The 18,593-nt window shown below is 39.4% G+C and overlaps 1 protein-coding gene across 5 annotated transcripts in view; it reads right to left on the bottom strand.

Moving 5' to 3' along the window:
- The window catches only part of GALNT7 (polypeptide N-acetylgalactosaminyltransferase 7), a 114,696-nt gene that overhangs the window by 45,106 nt on the left and 50,997 nt on the right, over positions 1 to 18,593 (bottom strand). For all 5 annotated transcript variants that reach the window (XM_045018339.1, XM_045018341.1, XM_045018337.1 and 2 more), the window contains exon 2: positions 14,760 to 15,220. In XM_045018339.1, coding sequence (XP_044874274.1) covers positions 14,760 to 15,115 — 356 coding nt within the window. In that variant the 5' untranslated portion in view covers positions 15,116 to 15,220. The remainder of the gene's footprint in view (positions 1 to 14,759; positions 15,221 to 18,593) is intronic.

Here is an 18,593-nt window from a genome sequence, read left to right as displayed (position 1 = left end):
AAATCCTAATAGTAAATCATGTTCTGTTCCTGTAATAGCTTAAAAAAATTCTTAAAAATCTGATTACAAAAGCCGACCATCATGAAACATCTGTGAGCAATTTAACAGCATGCTGTGCTCTAGTATATGTAACAGACCTATCATATTGACATAAAACCAAGGAAGGCCTAGACTTTTTTTATTCTACAAATCCAAACTAATCCCTGCAGATCTAACAGTTAGTAGACATTACACTTGTAGGTTGAAAGTTGTTTCTGGATAAATGTGCTATTTGTAAGCTATAACACTACAGCATCTATACGCCTAGTAAGAGCTTACTCCTAGCCATTTCCAGAGACCTGATCTAATTTCTTGGATAGTCAGTGTGGTGACTCATCACCAACAAGCTGTGAATGGCACTCAGAGTTTACAATAATTGATGCATTCAGTCTGCTCTCACAATTCTGCATTTGCCAATTGGAGTTTGAAACAATGTCAAGTATCAGAGGGGTAGCCATGTTAGTCTGGATCTGTAAAAGCAGCAAAGAGTCTTGTGGCACCTTATAGACTAACAGACGTTTGGGAGCATGAGCTTTCGTGGGTGAATACCCACTTCGTCGGATGCACCTTAGTCTATAAGGTGCCACAAGACTCTTTGAAACAATGTGTGCGTCTAATGGCTTCAAACGTATGCTATGAATCACCAGTGTAAGCTATAATGTGTTAAATTTTTCTGAGAAGCGTTAAATTAAACAATTTCAAATAGTTTAAGTGCCAAATGATTCTCCCTCTTCCTTTCTCTCCCAACACCAGAGAAATCCTTTTCCTGGCTGCATTTAGGTGGAACAGTGGTGACATCCAGTGGTAGACTAAATAAATGCCAGGTACAAATTAATTCCAAGAAACAGCACAGAGTAAGTTTTCCCTATAGTTTAAACTGATTTTACATAATTTCACATTGAACTTAAAAATTATGACTGGCCAGACTAAAAATAAAAGAATAGATTAGAATTTGTTTTTATACAGCACCTTTCACACTCCAAGTATGAAGTTAACACTGAGACAAATACAGGAAGATCAGGCACAGCAGTTGCAATTTAAATTTGTCATGAGATTACAGATATCCCACCTGTCCCCACAGGAAAGGCAATCCTTTTGGGGTAGGGAGGAGAGGGGAAGGGACAAGGTAAAGAGGGATTGATCATATTTGTTTTGTGAAGGATATGAAACATTTTATTCCACTGACACCACAGTGAAACTAACATGCAGCTAGTCAGTTTCTCTTTAGGTTTTCTTCACTAATCTACCGGGAACATTTTGTCTAAAAGCAGAACAAGTAGAATCTTCCACTACGGTGGGTGATCTATGTGAAATGAATTGATGATCTCAGTTTCTGGCAGCAGGTCTTCACATCAGACAACAACGGGTACTGCTGAGTGACCATCCTTAACAGACACAAAAATTGAATGACTGTGGAAATAGATTTCAGAGTGGTAGCCGTGTTAGTCTGTATCAGCAAAAACAATGGAGGACGCCTTGTGGCATCTTAGAGACTAACAAATTTACTTGTCTACTGTATTTTCCACTCCATGCATCTGATGAAGTGGGTTTTAGCACACAAAAGCTTATGCCCAAGGACTCCTCGTTGTTTTTATGGAAATAGAGTTAGTTTCTCACTCTGTTAGGTGTATGCACGCATGCATGCATCTCCCCTCCAGAAAACAGGCATTATCTTGGCAACATGGAAAAATGCATATTCCCAATGAAGTACAGTATCTGTCCTGTGAATGCAGGGCTATCGATATGGCAACTTAATACTACCATAAATTCATAAAAATAATAAAGTTAGTATTCAAAAATGCATATCCACCACAATAGCTATTGTCCCTTCTGATGACTGCAGCTAAAAATAATCATTATAGACTTCCACAATATGTAACATTCATGGAACCTCTACAACAATCTGAGGATTAGAACATATCATTTGAGTTAGTGCTCAAATCATTGCTCAGAAACTATAACTCACAAAGCAGTAGGGAAAAAAAATGCAGTGTAGGGAACAACCTTGAAGCGACAAAGAGACAAAACTAGATAATCTCATGGATCTTTTCCATTTTTACAACTCTTGAATACCAAAACCAGAAAGATATAGAATAGGTATTGTGGTCAAGTTGAATTTTCCCCAACATAAGAGGGAGAGAAGCAATTATAATGGGCTATTTAATACGGGATCTCTTAAGAATAAAGTTTTCATCTATATTTTAGTTTTTTAATTCCTAAGAAATCTGGCATCATGATCTCTCTTGCTTAAGATATTATGTTTTCTGTTTCGACCAGAAAAAGGAATGTGGCCATTTTTTCTTGCACACAACTTTATCTATCTATATTGTAGTCATTTCGACCTATATTTTCAAAAAAGTTTCCACTCATTTAGGATGTCCGATTTTCAGAGGTATTAAGCACTTATATTGACTTTTTTGGGAGTTGTGGTAGCTAAAAATTTCAGGCTCAGTAGAGAACCAAAAATTAATGAACAGTTTTGAAAATGTAGGCCTTAAAAACTTAGCATTTACATTACTGAAACATATTCCAAGTGTCATTCAGACATTAAAAATAACTAATTTACTTCTAAAATTATATAAAAAGAGGAGATTATCAAACCAGTATCAAACCCTTCATAAACAAATTGCATTTTTAAGCTGATTCCAATTTCAAAAGATTTGTGATTCATAATGCCACCTAGTGGTAACTATTTTGTACTGCTCACTTTTCTGATGCTTTGCTCAAAAGTGGTATGGTCCTGGTACAGTAACTGCAATAGTCTTTTTTTTAAAAGCACATTTTTTCATTCACAATCATCTTTTGCAGTCAGATCTACTCATTACCTCCCTCCAACAGCCTTTCACTGACCAGCAATACTGGTGGTATAGTCAAATTTTGAATTCAAGCCTGCCAAGGACATATTTTTGTTATCAAGTTTTGTTAGGAAGAATAGTTAAAACAAAACTGCATTTATTTTTAAGAGTTGCACTGCCATTTACAAAATATCCAACTAAAATCCCCAAACAGCATTTTCAGATATTCTGTTGACAGCACTAAAATCCTAAATTTGTAACTGCAAGACTTTCTGCAAGTCAGAAAACATTGCATGGATTACTGTTGTCATCTCAAAAGAAAGGAAAAGGTCCATGACCTTTTGCAAATAACCAACAGCCATTTAATACTGTGAAGTCTTAACAGCCCACCCTCTTACCTGATCTACCACGTGGACCTAAAACAATCCAGAAGTGGGCTTGAGGATTGCTACTATGATGCATCATTTTTGTTGTTAACTAGATGTGACCAAGTAAATTTAGCATTCCAATTTACATATGGAAAATATTCTATCCAGTTTATAGGCAATCCACATGTAAACGATAGTAATGTAAATATATTTTATAAAACAGGAAAGTGATTTGGTGAGGAGGTGAACAAACAGTCCCCAAACCGATCATTTCAGTGAGTTTGGTTTACCATTTTTTCCATGGCTTAATAGGGGATAGCATCCCCCCGGCTATTTAGTCAAGCTAACAACTGGAGACTGTGCTGCAACGGCTAACACTCCACACCACATCCCAGCTTTGCCTACTTCCAGCCCTACTGTCGCCCTTCAGTCTCCAAAGAACAAACTTTTCCAAAGTAGTGGCTATATTTATTAAAGTGCATGGAAGAACGGGTATCTCAGTCATATCTCTTAATCTGCCAGTGCCCAGATGTGGAATACAATTTGTGCAAAAATCCCATATATGAGATTAAATAAATAAAATAAAATAAAAAGGTTAATGCAGGAAAGTTAAAACAAAGCAGAATTCATTATTTTTCACTTGCTATAGCATCAGTTTTAAGATTCTTTATTTCTGATGTAAATAATTTTCAACAATAAAAATAAGGGGACACAAATTGTATGGAATGGTGGTAATTTTGGGACAAAAATGGCCCTTGAAATAAGGTATTTTTCAGACTATGGTCCCAATAAATATTTTCTGTTTTACCACAAACAGTTTCATATTTCGGATTCTGTTGCTGTTGGTAAAAATGCTGCTTTTTCACACTACGCTTTGATTTCTCTCATGTTACTCTGCTGTGATAAAAGGTGAAAATGTAATGTGCACTGGGGTGACCAGATGTCCTGATTTTATAGGGACAGTCCCGATATTTGGAGCTGTGTCTTATATAGGCACTTATTACCCCCCACCCCCACCCCGATTTTTCATACTTGCTCTCTCGTCACCCTAATGTGCACTTACATCATGGACTTCATGCTGGAATTTTTCTGTTTTATATTGCTCTTCTATCTGTATTCCTAAAGATTTTGTAGTTAGTTTTGAAAAGGTTTTGACCTCCCAAATGCAAAAGGGGGTAAAACAACCTCTCACCCTATTTGCCTGGTTGTCTGGAAAAAGAAGAAAAAATGATGTGAAAAAGAGGATCATATGACCTATATGAACTAAGGTATTTTTAATCATGGTTATTTTATTATTATACATTGTTTTGCAATGGGGTGATTTTAAAAGTGTATCTGACTTTTGGAGAAGATTAATCTTAGTGTTAACATTAATTTATCTTATATGCTTTATCGCCTAAGATTAAGAGGCTATATTAATAAATTGTATTTCATGCTGACTTGATTTCTTAATCATAACAGTTCTTGTGTTTAATATCATATTGCTAACTTGTGTTCTAACATCGTATTTTTCCCTGTAACAAGCCTGCTGAGGAAATGATACTGAGCATATAGGGTCAATGACGGTACTGAGTTTCTTTTTTGTGCTACTGAACATCTGACATGGGTGAGCAACACTCCATTTGCCCAAAAGCATTTAGAACAAAAGAAAACACATGATGAAAGTGGACAGGTGAGGACTGGGAAGTCCTGCATACACCAGATGGAAAAAAGCTGCAAGGTCTAGTGGAGAACTTGAATACAGAGCTCTGAAAGTGCTGTGCTATATACCCATTTGATTTTTGGAATCTAATGTTCTGTTTACAGCTCAATCTCCCCATTTCGGACTGAGTACATGTACAAATAAATTCACTTACAAATACCTATGCCTGTGCCAACGTCTCTTTCCCCCAGGAGGGGGAATAACCCACATTTGGGGTGCATCTACAATGGGAAAATATATAATGGCAGCAGCACATAGTGTTAAAGCGCACTGGCTCCGTGTACACTCTTCTACTGTTAGTGGCACTGGTAGAGCTGGACTGGTACAGAAAAATGCTTTCACATTTTCCTGCTACACACAAGACCTTGGAGGTCTGATCCACCAATACATTGCTAATTATATTTTTAAACAGCTATATTTTCCCCTCCTTTGGAGTCTTGCCAACAAAACAGCTGAGGACATGCGGTCAAGAGTACAGCCTTCTTCTTCAAGTCTGATCACTATAATTCACTTGATTCTCATAAACTTAAGTCTCAGGAAAACATTGTTTTAGTATGCTTTTTGCATAATAAAACCTCTTTTTTGGTAGTTCATGGAATTATTATAGTGTGCCATATTACAAAAATTGATTTTTCCCTAGGCTTCGTGTATAATGAAAGCAAGTCCTTAATGCTTGGTTTCCAAGGACACAGATACCAACTGTAATTACTAAAAGCTTATTTAATTAAACAGTATCATATGTGTAATTAGTACAACAATGAAATTAAGCAAATCACCACCTTCGTGAAGTAAGCAAGCTTTGGCATTGAGTCCTCCTGTGAAATCTCCTTGGTTATACAGTGGAGCTGACTGGAAAATTAACAGCTGTTTAGAACAGGGGTTCTCAACCTTCTTCTCTCTCTGAGGCCCCCCTCGATATGCTATAAAAACTCCAGGGCCCCGCTGGAGGAGAGGGGGGACGGAAAGAGGGCTTGGGGCAGGGGCCTTCAGCATAGGCGTAGTCTGACTTCTATTTGGGGGGCGCGGAGCAGGGGCCAGCGGTGCCACCTGACTCACCTCAGCAGGCCACCTGCCTGTCTGGCTTGGGGGTGGGGGAGGGCACAATAAAAAATTACAACTCACAGGTGGGGGGCTTAGCTCAAAAAGTTTGAAAACAGCTTAGGGCGCAGGAAGGGGGTAGCTAGGGGCTGTGTGCAGGCAGTGGGGTAGCTCAGGGAGGGTGTAGAGAGGGGGTAGCTGGGGATGTGTGCACACAGGGGGTGGCTGTGAGTGTAAGGAGGGGTGTTACTGGGGCTGTGTGTGGGCAGGGGGGTAGCTCAGGGTGCAGGGAGGGGGGTAGCTGGGGCTGTATGCAGGCAGGGGGCAGCTCAGGGGGCAAGGAGAGTGGCACTAGGGGCTGTGTGCAGGCAGGGGGCAGCTCAGGGTGCAGGGAGAGGGGGTACTAGGGGCTGTATGCTGGGACGGCTCCCCTGTAGTCCCTGTTCCCGAAGCCAAGTCTCCCAACCCAGACAGCTCTTACCGGCTACCTCTGCAGGAGCAAAGGGGCCTGGGACTTGGGAAGATGAGGAGCAGAGGAGGGAACACTGCGGTTGCCTGCTCCATGGCACCAGTCAGAGCAGCAGCTGCCCTGCAGTGTCCGGAGTAATGGCAAAAACAGCAGCCGGCACATTTCCCCACCAATAGCAGTTACCTACTGAGCCTCAGTTTGGGTGAGCGTGCTCAGTACAACCTAGATAGGAAGTTCTGCCAGGGAGCTGTTTGTACCACTACACCAGCGGAGCTTCGGCCCTGCACCTCCCAGGAGTCCTGACTTGAGCCCTGCGAGGGGCGCTAGGGCTCAGGGTCTGGGTTTCAGCCGCGGAGCCCCACGACCCCCTTGAAAGGGCTCGTGGATCCCCAGGGGGCTGTGGACCCCGCATTGAGAACCGCTTCTTTAGAACATATTAAACTCACTCTATGCGTTCAGTTTAAATATTGTCCCTCTCTGGTTAGCAGCGGCTTCCTCACAAAATCTGGCATTGGCATTGGATGTTGATGTGATAGTTTCACATTATTATGATGACTCTGACCTAATAAAGGGCTATTTTTCACCAGATTGTTATAGGGAGGATGGATACTTCACCACACTCCTATATTCCTACCAAGACAGGTTATTTCCTACCTTTAACAATCTAGGAATAAGGAGAATCTCCCTGCCATCCAAAAACTATAGGATTTAAGGGAAAAAAAAAAAAAGTCTTTGCTCTTCCACTTTTGAGACAACCATCAAAATGGTTGACGGTCTTGCTCTTATCAGTTCCTAAAATGTTAGGGAGCAGGGAAAAGGAGAACTCCACCCTATTGCTAAACCCTTATAAATTTAGAAACAATACTTTATTCCATACAATTTTTCATAATTTGTCAAAGTATATTTTATTGTAAAAGTGGAATTATACACAATGCTGCAAAAATATATTGAAGAAAGTATTTTCTTAATTTTTGTACACAAATAAGTTGTGTTTGGCACATGATAAGCAACTGTGACACTTCTGAAGTGCAATTTTTAATTAAGGTAAACAAGATCAAAATGGATTGATTGTTCATTTATAAAAACTAATCTTGAAAAAAATTAAACTATGTTATATTTAGGTGACCAAAAGAACAGGAGAGGAGAATCTGTTTTTTTATTTCAGATTACTGAAAAGAAATTTAAATCAGCAGAAAGTGTTTGTTTATTTAATAAATTATCCATGATGACAGTACCCCTTCATTGAAAATATATAGTTGTATATAGTCATAGGATATGCCCTGTAAGGGCTATAAAGTAATTAAAGGTGGAAAAGGGAGGGGAGAAACCCTGGAAGAACTGGGAGGATGAGCAACAATAAATTCAAAGGAGCAACATAATTAAACATCTGGATCTTACTGGTTTAAAGATTATTGAGAACAATTCTATGATAATTTTGTTTTATCTTCAACTAATAATACACACACAATTTGCTTTGATGGAAAGTCTTTTTTTTTTTTTAAGTTATATCACAATGAATATTTTGTTGCCAGCAAAATAGCCTTGCTCAGTATATAACTTTAAAATGATAACATGCTGACCAAAGTCAGATTTTAAGAAGTGCAGCATTTATGCAGCAGCATCTGAGACACACAAGCCTCTGATCTATTATTATGTAAGAGATGATTAACCTAATTCACCATGTTATGTAACAAACATTCACACAAATACTTTAATCTACCTGTCATCAAACTACTCAATTTTTTCTCCTATAACTGAAAAGTCATATATAGGTAAATAGTGGGGGGAGGGGGAGAGGGAGAGAGAAAAATCTATCATAAATAAAATCCTAACAAAGCCATCACATTTGTAACCATGATTTCTATTGGTTATATAATAAAATGGCAAATAGAAGAACAATATGTTGAGTACTCATTCTTTCCTAGGGCCAGCATAGTTAATTATCCCAGTTTATTATCCTGGCATATAATCTGATCAACAGAATGTACATCTCTGGCCTAAGGGCTGTAACATAAGATAAAAATTAGTAAATAGGACAGACAGAGAGTTTCTAAGTATTATTTATTCACAGTATACCCTAAGAGAATATTTCTTGATTTAAGTATCAGAGGGGTAACCATGCATGTCATCCAACGAAGTGGGTATTCACCCACGAAAGCTCATGCTCCAATACGTCTGTTAGTCTATAAGGTGCCACAGGACTCTCTGCTGCTTTTCTTGATTTAAGTTTCTAATACAGATACATATTTTACGTTGTATTTGGTTTTAATTAATTTATCACAGTGAACCCACTCTACCAAAAGGAGACCACATATGGATTTAGGTTATTCTATCAAATATATCTATCTTTTTAATAGGAGAACTTTTTTACCTCACTGACAATCACAAGAGTAAAAGTTGCAAGCAGTAAAATTACTGCTATAATTAATGCAGTGTGTACACAGTTTTCTTAAGGATATGAAATGTCAAAGTCCTGTTTTTTCAGTCTTGGATACATTTTGCTGTGTAGTTTTATATGCAGGACTTTTAGCACCACCTATTGTTAAGTTTGCCAGACACTTCCCATTATAAGATTTTGTATTCAATTGCTTATAAAACTTTTTTTGCTGGAATTTTACATGCTGAATATATTTCTCTTTCAAATTTTTTTTTTTTTTGGGAAAAATTTCAGCCAAAGTGGTTCAGCCATTTCAGAGAACGAGGTTAGGGAAAAATACGTTGTTTTGCCCATATTAAAAAATTCTGGCAACTTTCTCTAAGAACTCTAGCATCCCAATGCTTGGGAGCAGGGACTTGAAATTTCACAGGGGTTGTAGTCATTGTGTCAGGGATGTGCCTGTCACCATGAAAATCCACCTATACTTGGCCAAGTTGTAAACTTTTGGGGAAAAAAATTGCGGTTCGCATACGCTCAGTAGATATTACTTAGGGCTTGGCTACACTTGCAAGTTGCAGCGCTGGTAGAGGCTTTCCAGCGCTGCAATTAGTAACCGTCCACACCTGCAAGGCACATCCAGCGCTGCAACTCCCTGGCTGCAGCGCTGGCTGTACACCTGGCCAGGTTGGGGTGTAGCGATTGCAGCGCTGGTGATCCAGCGCTGCTCATCAAGTGTGGACACACACCAGCGCTTTTATTGGCCTCCAGGGAATAAGGAGATATCCCAGAATGCTTTTAACTAAATTACTCTCTTTGTTTTGTTGTGAACTCCGATCGGAGCTCCGTTGAACTGCTTATCTAAAAAACAAACACTGATCACAGCAAACAGGAGCTATCTGTACCTGGCTGTGAACGATCAAATGAGAGGCAAGCAGTTTGCTTGACAGAGAAACAGCGTTGGATGCAGGCTGTTTGCAATCTGTACCTGGCTGTGAACGATCAAATGAGAGGCAGGGAGTGAATGTTTGCTTGACAGAGAAACAGCGTTGGATGCAGGCTGTTTGCAATTAAGACTAAGGGTTCGCGAACATTTTGTGATTTTTCAATCCAGGGAAGCTAACACACAGTGTTGGCTCCAAAAATCCACTCTCTCTATCTTCCCCGCTCCCTGTCACAGTACACCACCCTCCACCACCCTCTTTTGAAAAGCATGTTGTTGCCACTTGAATGCTGGGATAGCTGCCCATAATGCAGCACTCCCAACAGCGCTGTAAATGCTGCAAATGTGGCCACACACCAGCGCTGGTAGCTGTGAGTGTGGCCACACACCAGCGCTGGCCCTGCACAGCTGCACGACCAGCGCTGTAACTCCCAGTGCTGCAACTTTCAAGTGTAGCCAAGCCCTTAGATTTTAGCTTCTTTAATCTCTGAAGAATCCATCTTCACTAAGCATGCTTGAGTCTCTCTCAGCTCCTACACTGACAAGACTGCATATGCCATCCCCACAGAATAATGGTGGACGCTTCCTCGAGACCAGGCAATCTTAATTCTGATATGTCCTAACTTCTGAGTGCATGATTTTGCAAGGTTAGTAATGTTTTTAATGTAAGTTTGTGTGTGTAACTGGAAATAAAACTACAGCATGCAGCTCCAATTTCAATTGTTTCTTGGGGATTAAGGCACAGTAAAAAAAAAAAAGTGTGCTTTATACTAAAAAAGCTAGAAAAGCCACACATTTGCTTTGCATGTGAGACACATCTGCATCCTGAGTACTTTTAGAAACATCCACTATTATACAGAAAATCACCACATGAAATAAGATGAAACAATGGTTTGCTTAACCCAGGTAATAGGAAAATTCATCCATGCTTACCTGAACATTTTTTTTCTTCGAGTAGTAAGGTCCACAGATCTGTGACAATGGGTACTTCAATCTGCTTTCAGTGTGGGGGCAGGAGAGACCTGTCAGGCACTAGCAACCCAAGAATGCCTCACCTCCAAAAATTCCCTCCAGTTGAGAAAACTTCCACTGTCAGCATAATTCAAATCGGCCTTTCTAATTTACAGATGGTATTAAATATGCTTTAGGTAAAAAAGCACAACAATTTCTCCTGCTTTGAGGCAAGGTGAATTCTATCTAATGACTACAAACCCAAATCCTTGGATATCAGTTTCTGTCGCTATTCTGGATGATCCATTTGTTCTTAGAATGGACTGGATCTGTGGATCCTATTACTTGAAGAAAGAAATTTTGAGATAAGCACTGATAAATTTTCCAATTCCTCTTCATGCTAAGGTACACAGATCCATTACAATGGGATTTTCAGAGCACCGTAGCTTCAGGGTGGGAAGCAGGATCATCCTTTAACCATGGACATCCAAAATGAGGTAGATTATCTATAAATATTGTATCCATCTTCTCATGCACTAAGGCATGAAGTAGACTTTTGCCAAAAGAATGTAAATGGCATTGGTTAAGACTGGATAACCAATATGCAGAATTTGGTGAATTTATGTACTGATAGCCATGTGCTGTCTAGCAGATTTCAATACTGGAGAGATAACTACTCTGCCCTGAGATTGTCAGTTCTCATAAGACCTTGAGTTTGATGCTTAATTGAAGGAGGACTATTTCTTGAATTTGCGTAGAGAACGAATGCAATGATTGTAGAAAAGACAACCTGCCAGAATTAAAAGTATAATATTGCCTTTCATTACAAAAAGCTCAATTTCAAATACCCCTCCCCCCAACTAATTTGATTGGAGATAGGAGCCATCAGGAGGCCTACATTAATGGATAGAAAGTAAAAGGAATCTTTCTGCAGGGGTTCAATCGGAGTACTGCTGCAAAGTGCAAAATTAGTTTCCAAGGTCGTGCTCTATGACTGTGTGGAGTAGGAGTAAAGTTGATGCCCTAAGGAAGCATCTGATGTTGGGATTTGTGCTAAATTTCTTGTAAAGGCTGAGAATGTTATATCACAGAGTCTTGACCTTTTGTTTGGATCTTCATCTCACCATAGTAAAACCCTCCTGGAAGAACTCAAGGCTGTGTTTCATTGATCTATCATAGCAGTTAAACTAGGACTTTTCACCCACCAGTAGAATAAGAGGGAGACTCAGATTGTCAGATGACCAATCATATTAGTTTGAGGTTTTTTTGTTGGCCTGATGTTACCTGAGAGTTTTCATGCCTAGAGGAGGGGCTGGACAGATGCATGCTTGGACTTGACTGCCTGTGAAGACCCTGTACAGGAAGTAGGCCACTCTTTCAAGTAAAAGTCTCCCCCAGTTAGAAACACTGATAGCTGCGTTTCTCTTTGATGTGTGCAAACCAAGCAACTTTCCAGCCTTATAAAACGGAGGCTGCTGAGAGAGTAGAGTAAAATGAAAGAAATGGTGAGTCAAGCAGCTGCTTACAGCCTACCAGTTCTTTCACATCTGGACTGCTGTCCCTCTGATCGCTTCATAGCCATCAGCTGGGACGAAGAAGTGGAGTGATGGTGACACATGGCAACCTATAACTCAAGTTGGGAAAGCAGCCTGGACCTTAGGGCATGCTGAACCACAGCAGCAGCTGGAGATGCAAGCCAGATACTTTTCCCATCTTCTGGGGGCAGTAGGAAACCCCTATCCCTCCATTACATTTTCCCAGGGTGCATGAGGAGGGATAGCTAGCTATAGCTTGTCTAAGACAACAGTAGACTTCCTAAATGTAAGTTGCACAATATTTAATACTCTCTTGCCTGAAAGAGGCTCAATTCTTTTTTTCAAATTTTAAAAATATTTTACTATTTGATTCTCAAACTCTGATTTTTGGCAGTTGGTCTTCCTCTCTTTAGAAGGAAGAACTGCCTCTGTGGGATTGCATGCCTAAAAGAATTAGCACATCTATAGCCTGTCTTTTCTGCACTGATAGACCATGCTGCACTCTAAGGTGAGCAGGAGAACCCAGCACTGATTTTATTACTCATTTAATTTCTCCCTTTGGGAGTTTGTCCCCATAATCCTGCTTCAGAAGGAGGATGACGTTGGCCGCAGAGGAGAGGGAGCTGAACCAAAAGGCCCCTTACTGCATTTTCAAGTGTTGGCAGCATCTGTGTGATATCCAGTGTCTCCATCCCCAATCCAAGGGGACTCAGGGTGGGGAAGGGAGAGGAAAGTGTGTGTGTGGATGAGGATCAACCAAGCTCTGCAGTCAGAGGTGTGGATGTTGGTGGGGGCTATTGGGACTCAAGTACATTGCCATTCTGGCTTCACTCCCCTCATAGAGATGGGAGCTGCTTGCCCTGATGCCACCTTTTTTCCAGTCTGCTCAAATCCTTTCCCACCCAGAGAAGAGAGAGTCCAAGGTGATCCCACCCAACCTGGGCTGTGAAGGGAACTACACTCCCCAGCAAGACACTTAATGGCAGGGGGAGAGCAGGGAGATACAGACTCTTCCTTCTGCCTCTGGCTTTTCTTGGTATAGCGCTCTCCCTGAAGCTTGCAGGGGGGAGCAGCTGCTGCAGACACCTCAGAAGGAGAAGTGAAGCTGATGGGTCAATCTCTGCACAAATCAAAAGCAGGCCTGGGACATATCTGGGAATTAAACCAATTATTCAGTTGATCTTATAAACACTTGAAATAACATTTGGAAATTTCCTCAGAAGAGCTGTGTGGTAAGGAGGTCTGGCTGAGCTGCTGGCCACTGTGGAGGCAGAAAAAACTGCAGGGAACCGTCCCCAAGCTGCAAGCAGGCAGAAGTACCCATTGTACTGAATCTGTGGACCTCAGCACAAAAAAAAGAAGATGGGAGAAAAAATGCTGTAGCGTCTATGCGGTTAATTCAGAATATGCTCCTTTTCTTTTTTTGCAAGCATGCAGCAGGCAGTAAATTCAAATAACAGAAGATATAAAAGTATGAGTCAGGTTAGCAGATGGCTGATTGTGTCCCAGCTCCTGGAGTGGAAAACACTCATCAGAAAATACACGGGTGGTGCTACAGTAACCAATCACTCAACCAATGATTCAAATGCCACAGCTGGAGACATACAATCCAGAGCTTGGCTTCAAGCCCTGTGGTTGGTACAGCTCCACATATGGGGATGGCAAGTGGATGAGATAGACAAGTACCATATTTCACATAGCAAACAGAAAAAAGATAATAGTGGCAAATGATTTAGCAGTCATCAATATATTGAACTCAGAGGAGCTTTTCTTAACACAGATTTAAGAAGGAAAATGTGAAGATTGAACACAATCCAGCCTTCTCAAGCTGCTAGAAAGAGTATCTGTAGAGTAATTGGAAGAAATTGTTAAGAACTCCCAAGCCCCACCAAAATATACCTCCAAACCCCAACATACTAGAGTAAGAAATTTAAATCTCTAGGGCTGTTTTCTTCACTACAACATGCAAGAAGCAAAGTGGTTAGGATTATGCTGATGTCAGCTTTCAGTTCTAAACATCTCTATGGCAGATAAATAGTTTTGTGGATGTAGGGAGGTAATCAGAGTTATAGGTGCATACATCAAGGGAAAGAATATATTTCTTAGTTTTGGTTTTGTTAGAAAGAGCTCTCTTTAGAGGGCTTGCGGAGTGATGGGAAGAGGAAGTGTTGTAATGCTCTGCGCAAACTTTAAAAGGACATAAAAAGGCTTATTCACAACATTAAAAAATCTTGATGAGAGATTAAAAATAAAAGGATAATTAAAGAAGTGGCTGACCCAAGACATCCTAATTCAAGTGATTAGGCAGGAGAATGGACTACTTCAGGGGAGCAAGCAATTGAGATTAATAGTCAAGAAAGGATTAAGTAAAATAAGAACACAGGAAAGTGTTCGGTATGATGTAACAGGCAGTCTGCTAACACAAGATATCTTACTTGGCTTCATCTATTCTGTAGTTTTAAAGATGTGGTTAAAACTTGTAAAAAAAATTATGCAATCCTTCAACAACAACAAAACAAGAACAAAAAATAAGAAGTCTGCTTACTCTTCTTGACGCAGGTCATTAATGCTCCGATCTAGTGAGATCATATCACTTGCCACCATATTAAACCCAAACTCTTTAATGCTGGCTTGAATGGATTCTTTGTAGTCTGGTCCTAATACATATGGCTTGCCTTCCTCTCCGGGGCCACCAGCAACTCCATGAGGCTCAGGTTCTTTGGGCTCAAAATTACCAAGGACTGCAGGTTGTAAAACAGGATCATGGTATGTAAATGTCTGAGGCTTAAATGTGAGATATTGCCTCTGCATGATGTTCTGCTGATTGTTATCACCAACATGATGTTCTAGTTCATTTTTGGCCTTATTTTTTCTTCGAATAGATTCTAAGTCCACTTCCATGCCTTCAACATGAGGCCAGGGTACCACAGGTTTGAATTTCTCATTTCCTGGAGCTAGTCCATGGTTTCCTTTGTCTGGCACGGGATTCTTAGCTTCTTTGTCCTCCTATATGTATATTAAAAAAAACAAAAACACACACACATACACAGTAGGAAACCATTACAAGCTATGATAAATATAGAACTCAGTTTTTTAATCTTAAACCTTATATGCTGATACTCAGTACTAAAGTAGTAATTAAACAGTAATAGCAAGCAAGTATTGTTTACAGATTGGACTCTAGGTTCTACTGTCAACCGCCACATGCTTGGAGAGAGTGTCACTGGGGACTTCTAACAGGACTAGTACTCCTAATTCTCTTAGGCACTTCCACAAATCCCACTTACTCTCTCTGGCTGAATTTCTTCCATTTATAAAATGGTTTGGTAAAGAACACTGAGTTATTTAATAATGCCTTACGATTCTATAGCACCTTTTAAAAGGGTCTCAATGTTTACACTAGATACGAATAGCAGGATTTTCAAGAGTGTTCAGCATTGACCTAACTCAATGAATTCAATGCGAGTACAATTAGGGTAATGTTGAGTGCATCTGAAAATCCCACAAAGGCCATTAATTTAGCATCTATTGTTAAGATTTCTTCAAATTGTGAAGAAAACAGGAGTAACGGTAAAGTTTAATTTTTCTTAGAACACTGATGAAAGCATTTAAGCCAAGGTGACATCTGGCAAACAAAGTAGAAATTTTGATCAAGAGTCTGTTGCACCAGGGTATTTTAACGCTTATAGAAATTATGAATGAACCAAGTTGCTAAAACAAGTTATTAGACTACTACATCCACACTTTCATCTATAACTGTTACTTTTTAGGAAATCTTGAAAGGCCAAGACAACAGGGAAGTAGCTCAGGATGTGTTGGGGCACATTTTACAAGGAGGTAATAAGCTGCCATGGAAGATAATAAAGCAAAACACAAATAATAAACAAACAACATAGATACATAAATACACCTGAAGGGACTGGTGAAAAGAGTAAGAGCTACCATGAAAAATATCCTCTCACGGTTGCCACTGGAAATCAAGAGGGAGGGGAGGTCCTACTGTAGACAGAAGAAAATTTCAGTGTGTAACCAATGAAGGACTGGTTCATAGAGTGAAGAAGCCTCCAAAAGTGACAAAACTAAAAAAAAATTAAAAATTCCTTAGTTAGTTAACAATGGTATAAAATATCTTACTCCTTTCACTATATTCCTATCACCTTGTAAAACAGAAGTTCTAGGTGTTGATGTAGCAGGAACCTACATGATACTCTTCATATTCACTGCATTCTCGCAATTAAAAAAAAAAAAGGCTCATCATCTACCAAAGTTGGTCATCACCTACCAAAGTTGCTACTAAATTCCCAGATTTTGAGGGCAACAATTTGAGTGGTGCTGAGCTAAAGGATAGCCAAATCTGTTGTTAGAGATTAAGTACATCAATTGTTTCTTAAGGCAGTTTCTAAACTCCAACATGATTTATTGTCAGTCTAGGACATTCTTCATCTACTTGATCTAGTCTAAGACTTGGAAGCACATTACAACCAGGGTGGATAAAAATCAATGATTTAAAATAAATAAATATATAAAAATTGGATTTCTTTACTTAAATCGGATTTTGAGGAAAAAGCCTATCTAAAGATAGTTTTAATTAAGATACATTATAGCTCAAAGATATCTCATCATTGAATAGGGATTATAAATTCTAGTTCTATAGTATGAGACAATATATTCATGTAATGTTTAAGAAAAGTTTTGTAAATGAGTTCCAATAGTTCATGGATTAGGGACCCAATCTTATGGGGCTCCTGGGGCTTCTGTATAGATTGTTTAGGTTAATCTTTCTATCTACCCAGTGGGACTCAGTGCTCCGTCTAGAAGATAGTGAAAAATATAGTTGTTACTCTATGGTATCATCATTTTAGATGCAGTAGTGATAAAAAATAAATAGCTGAATCAGGCAGATCTTCCTTTTACAATTTCACCTTTAAAGTAGTACTGTCAGTGAATGCAATGGAGTAATACTAAATGAGCAGTATGGTAATAATACTTAATTAACTGCATTGACTTATTTTGTTTAAGAGAATCCATCCTCAACATACAGGATTCTGAAGACTATCCACCTTCAAGAGCACCATCATTTTCTATAGTTTCAGAGTTATCTGCCATGCTAGTGTCACATCATGTATGTCACATAGCCACAGTATATCATCCATAGCAAAAACAAAAACAACCAAAAAACTCCATCATCCAGAAACAACCATAGATAAGTTTGTGATGAGAACCAGCGGATTACAAAAAGAGGTAATTGATGAAAAAATTAACCGGTTTGTTTATGCAACAAACTCTCCTTTCCATAGGACTGAAAATCCAAACTTCATTAACATGGTTCAGTCATTAAGACCAGGATATAGTCCACCCAAGTGAGCAGATGTCGCGGGCAAATTGCTGGATAAAGCATATGAAAGAGAAATTGAGCAGCATGTAAAAGGTCTGGGTGAAATTGTTAACTTGAGTCTTGATGGGTAGAGCAATGTCCACAATGATCCTGCTGTATGTGCTTGTGTGACAACAGAAGAGGGGAATGTCTTCCTTAGAGAAACAATTGATACATCAGGAAATGCACACACAGCAGAATACTTACAAATAACAGCAGTAAAAGCTATAACAAACTCTAGAAAAAAAATTCAAATGTCTAGTATGCAGCTTGGTCACAGACAATGCTGCAAATGTATCCAAGATGTGAAGAAATTATTTAGAAGAGAGTGCAGAGAGTCCCAAGCTAACAACATATGGTTGCAGTGCTCACTTGATACACCTCCTAGCCAAAGACGTCAGTGTTCCAGAAATAAAGGCTAATTTTGAAATAGCAAAATACTTCCGTAACAACCACTTTGCAGCAGCTGCTCTGAAAAAAGTGGGAGGAACCAAGCTAACTCTCCCACAAGACATGTGATGGAACTCAGTAGTGGGCTGTTTTGAGCACTATATCAAGAACTGGCCTAATCTGATGACAGCTTGTGAACAAAATCATGAAAAAATAGATGGCACTGTCACAGCTAAAGTTATCAACATTGGTCTTAAGAGAAATGTTGAACACATGCTGAGTACCCTGAAGCCTATTTCTGTAGCCTTGAACAAAATGCAGGGAAATAGCTATTTTACAGCTGACGCTGCTGAAATTTGGAAGGAACTGAGTGCATATTTCTCTTTTTAAGATCTCAATGACAGAGTTAAATTACAAGCATTAGAAAAACGAATGGGACAAGCACTATCTCCTGCTCATTTTCTTGCAAATATTCTCAATACTCGGGTCAAACCTTAAACAGGAAAATGAAGGTGAAGACAACTGAATTAGCTGCGGAAGCCAATATTTTAAGTTTCTCAGGTTGACCTGACTGACATAGTTGATTTAATTTTTGTTTTGTTTTTTAAAAATGTT

Source organism: Mauremys mutica, chromosome 5 (assembly GCF_020497125.1).
Source record: "Mauremys mutica isolate MM-2020 ecotype Southern chromosome 5, ASM2049712v1, whole genome shotgun sequence".
Lineage (NCBI taxonomy): Eukaryota > Metazoa > Chordata > Testudines > Geoemydidae > Mauremys > Mauremys mutica.
Note: the sequence above shows the minus strand (reverse complement) of the source record. Positions and strands in the feature narration are given on the sequence as shown.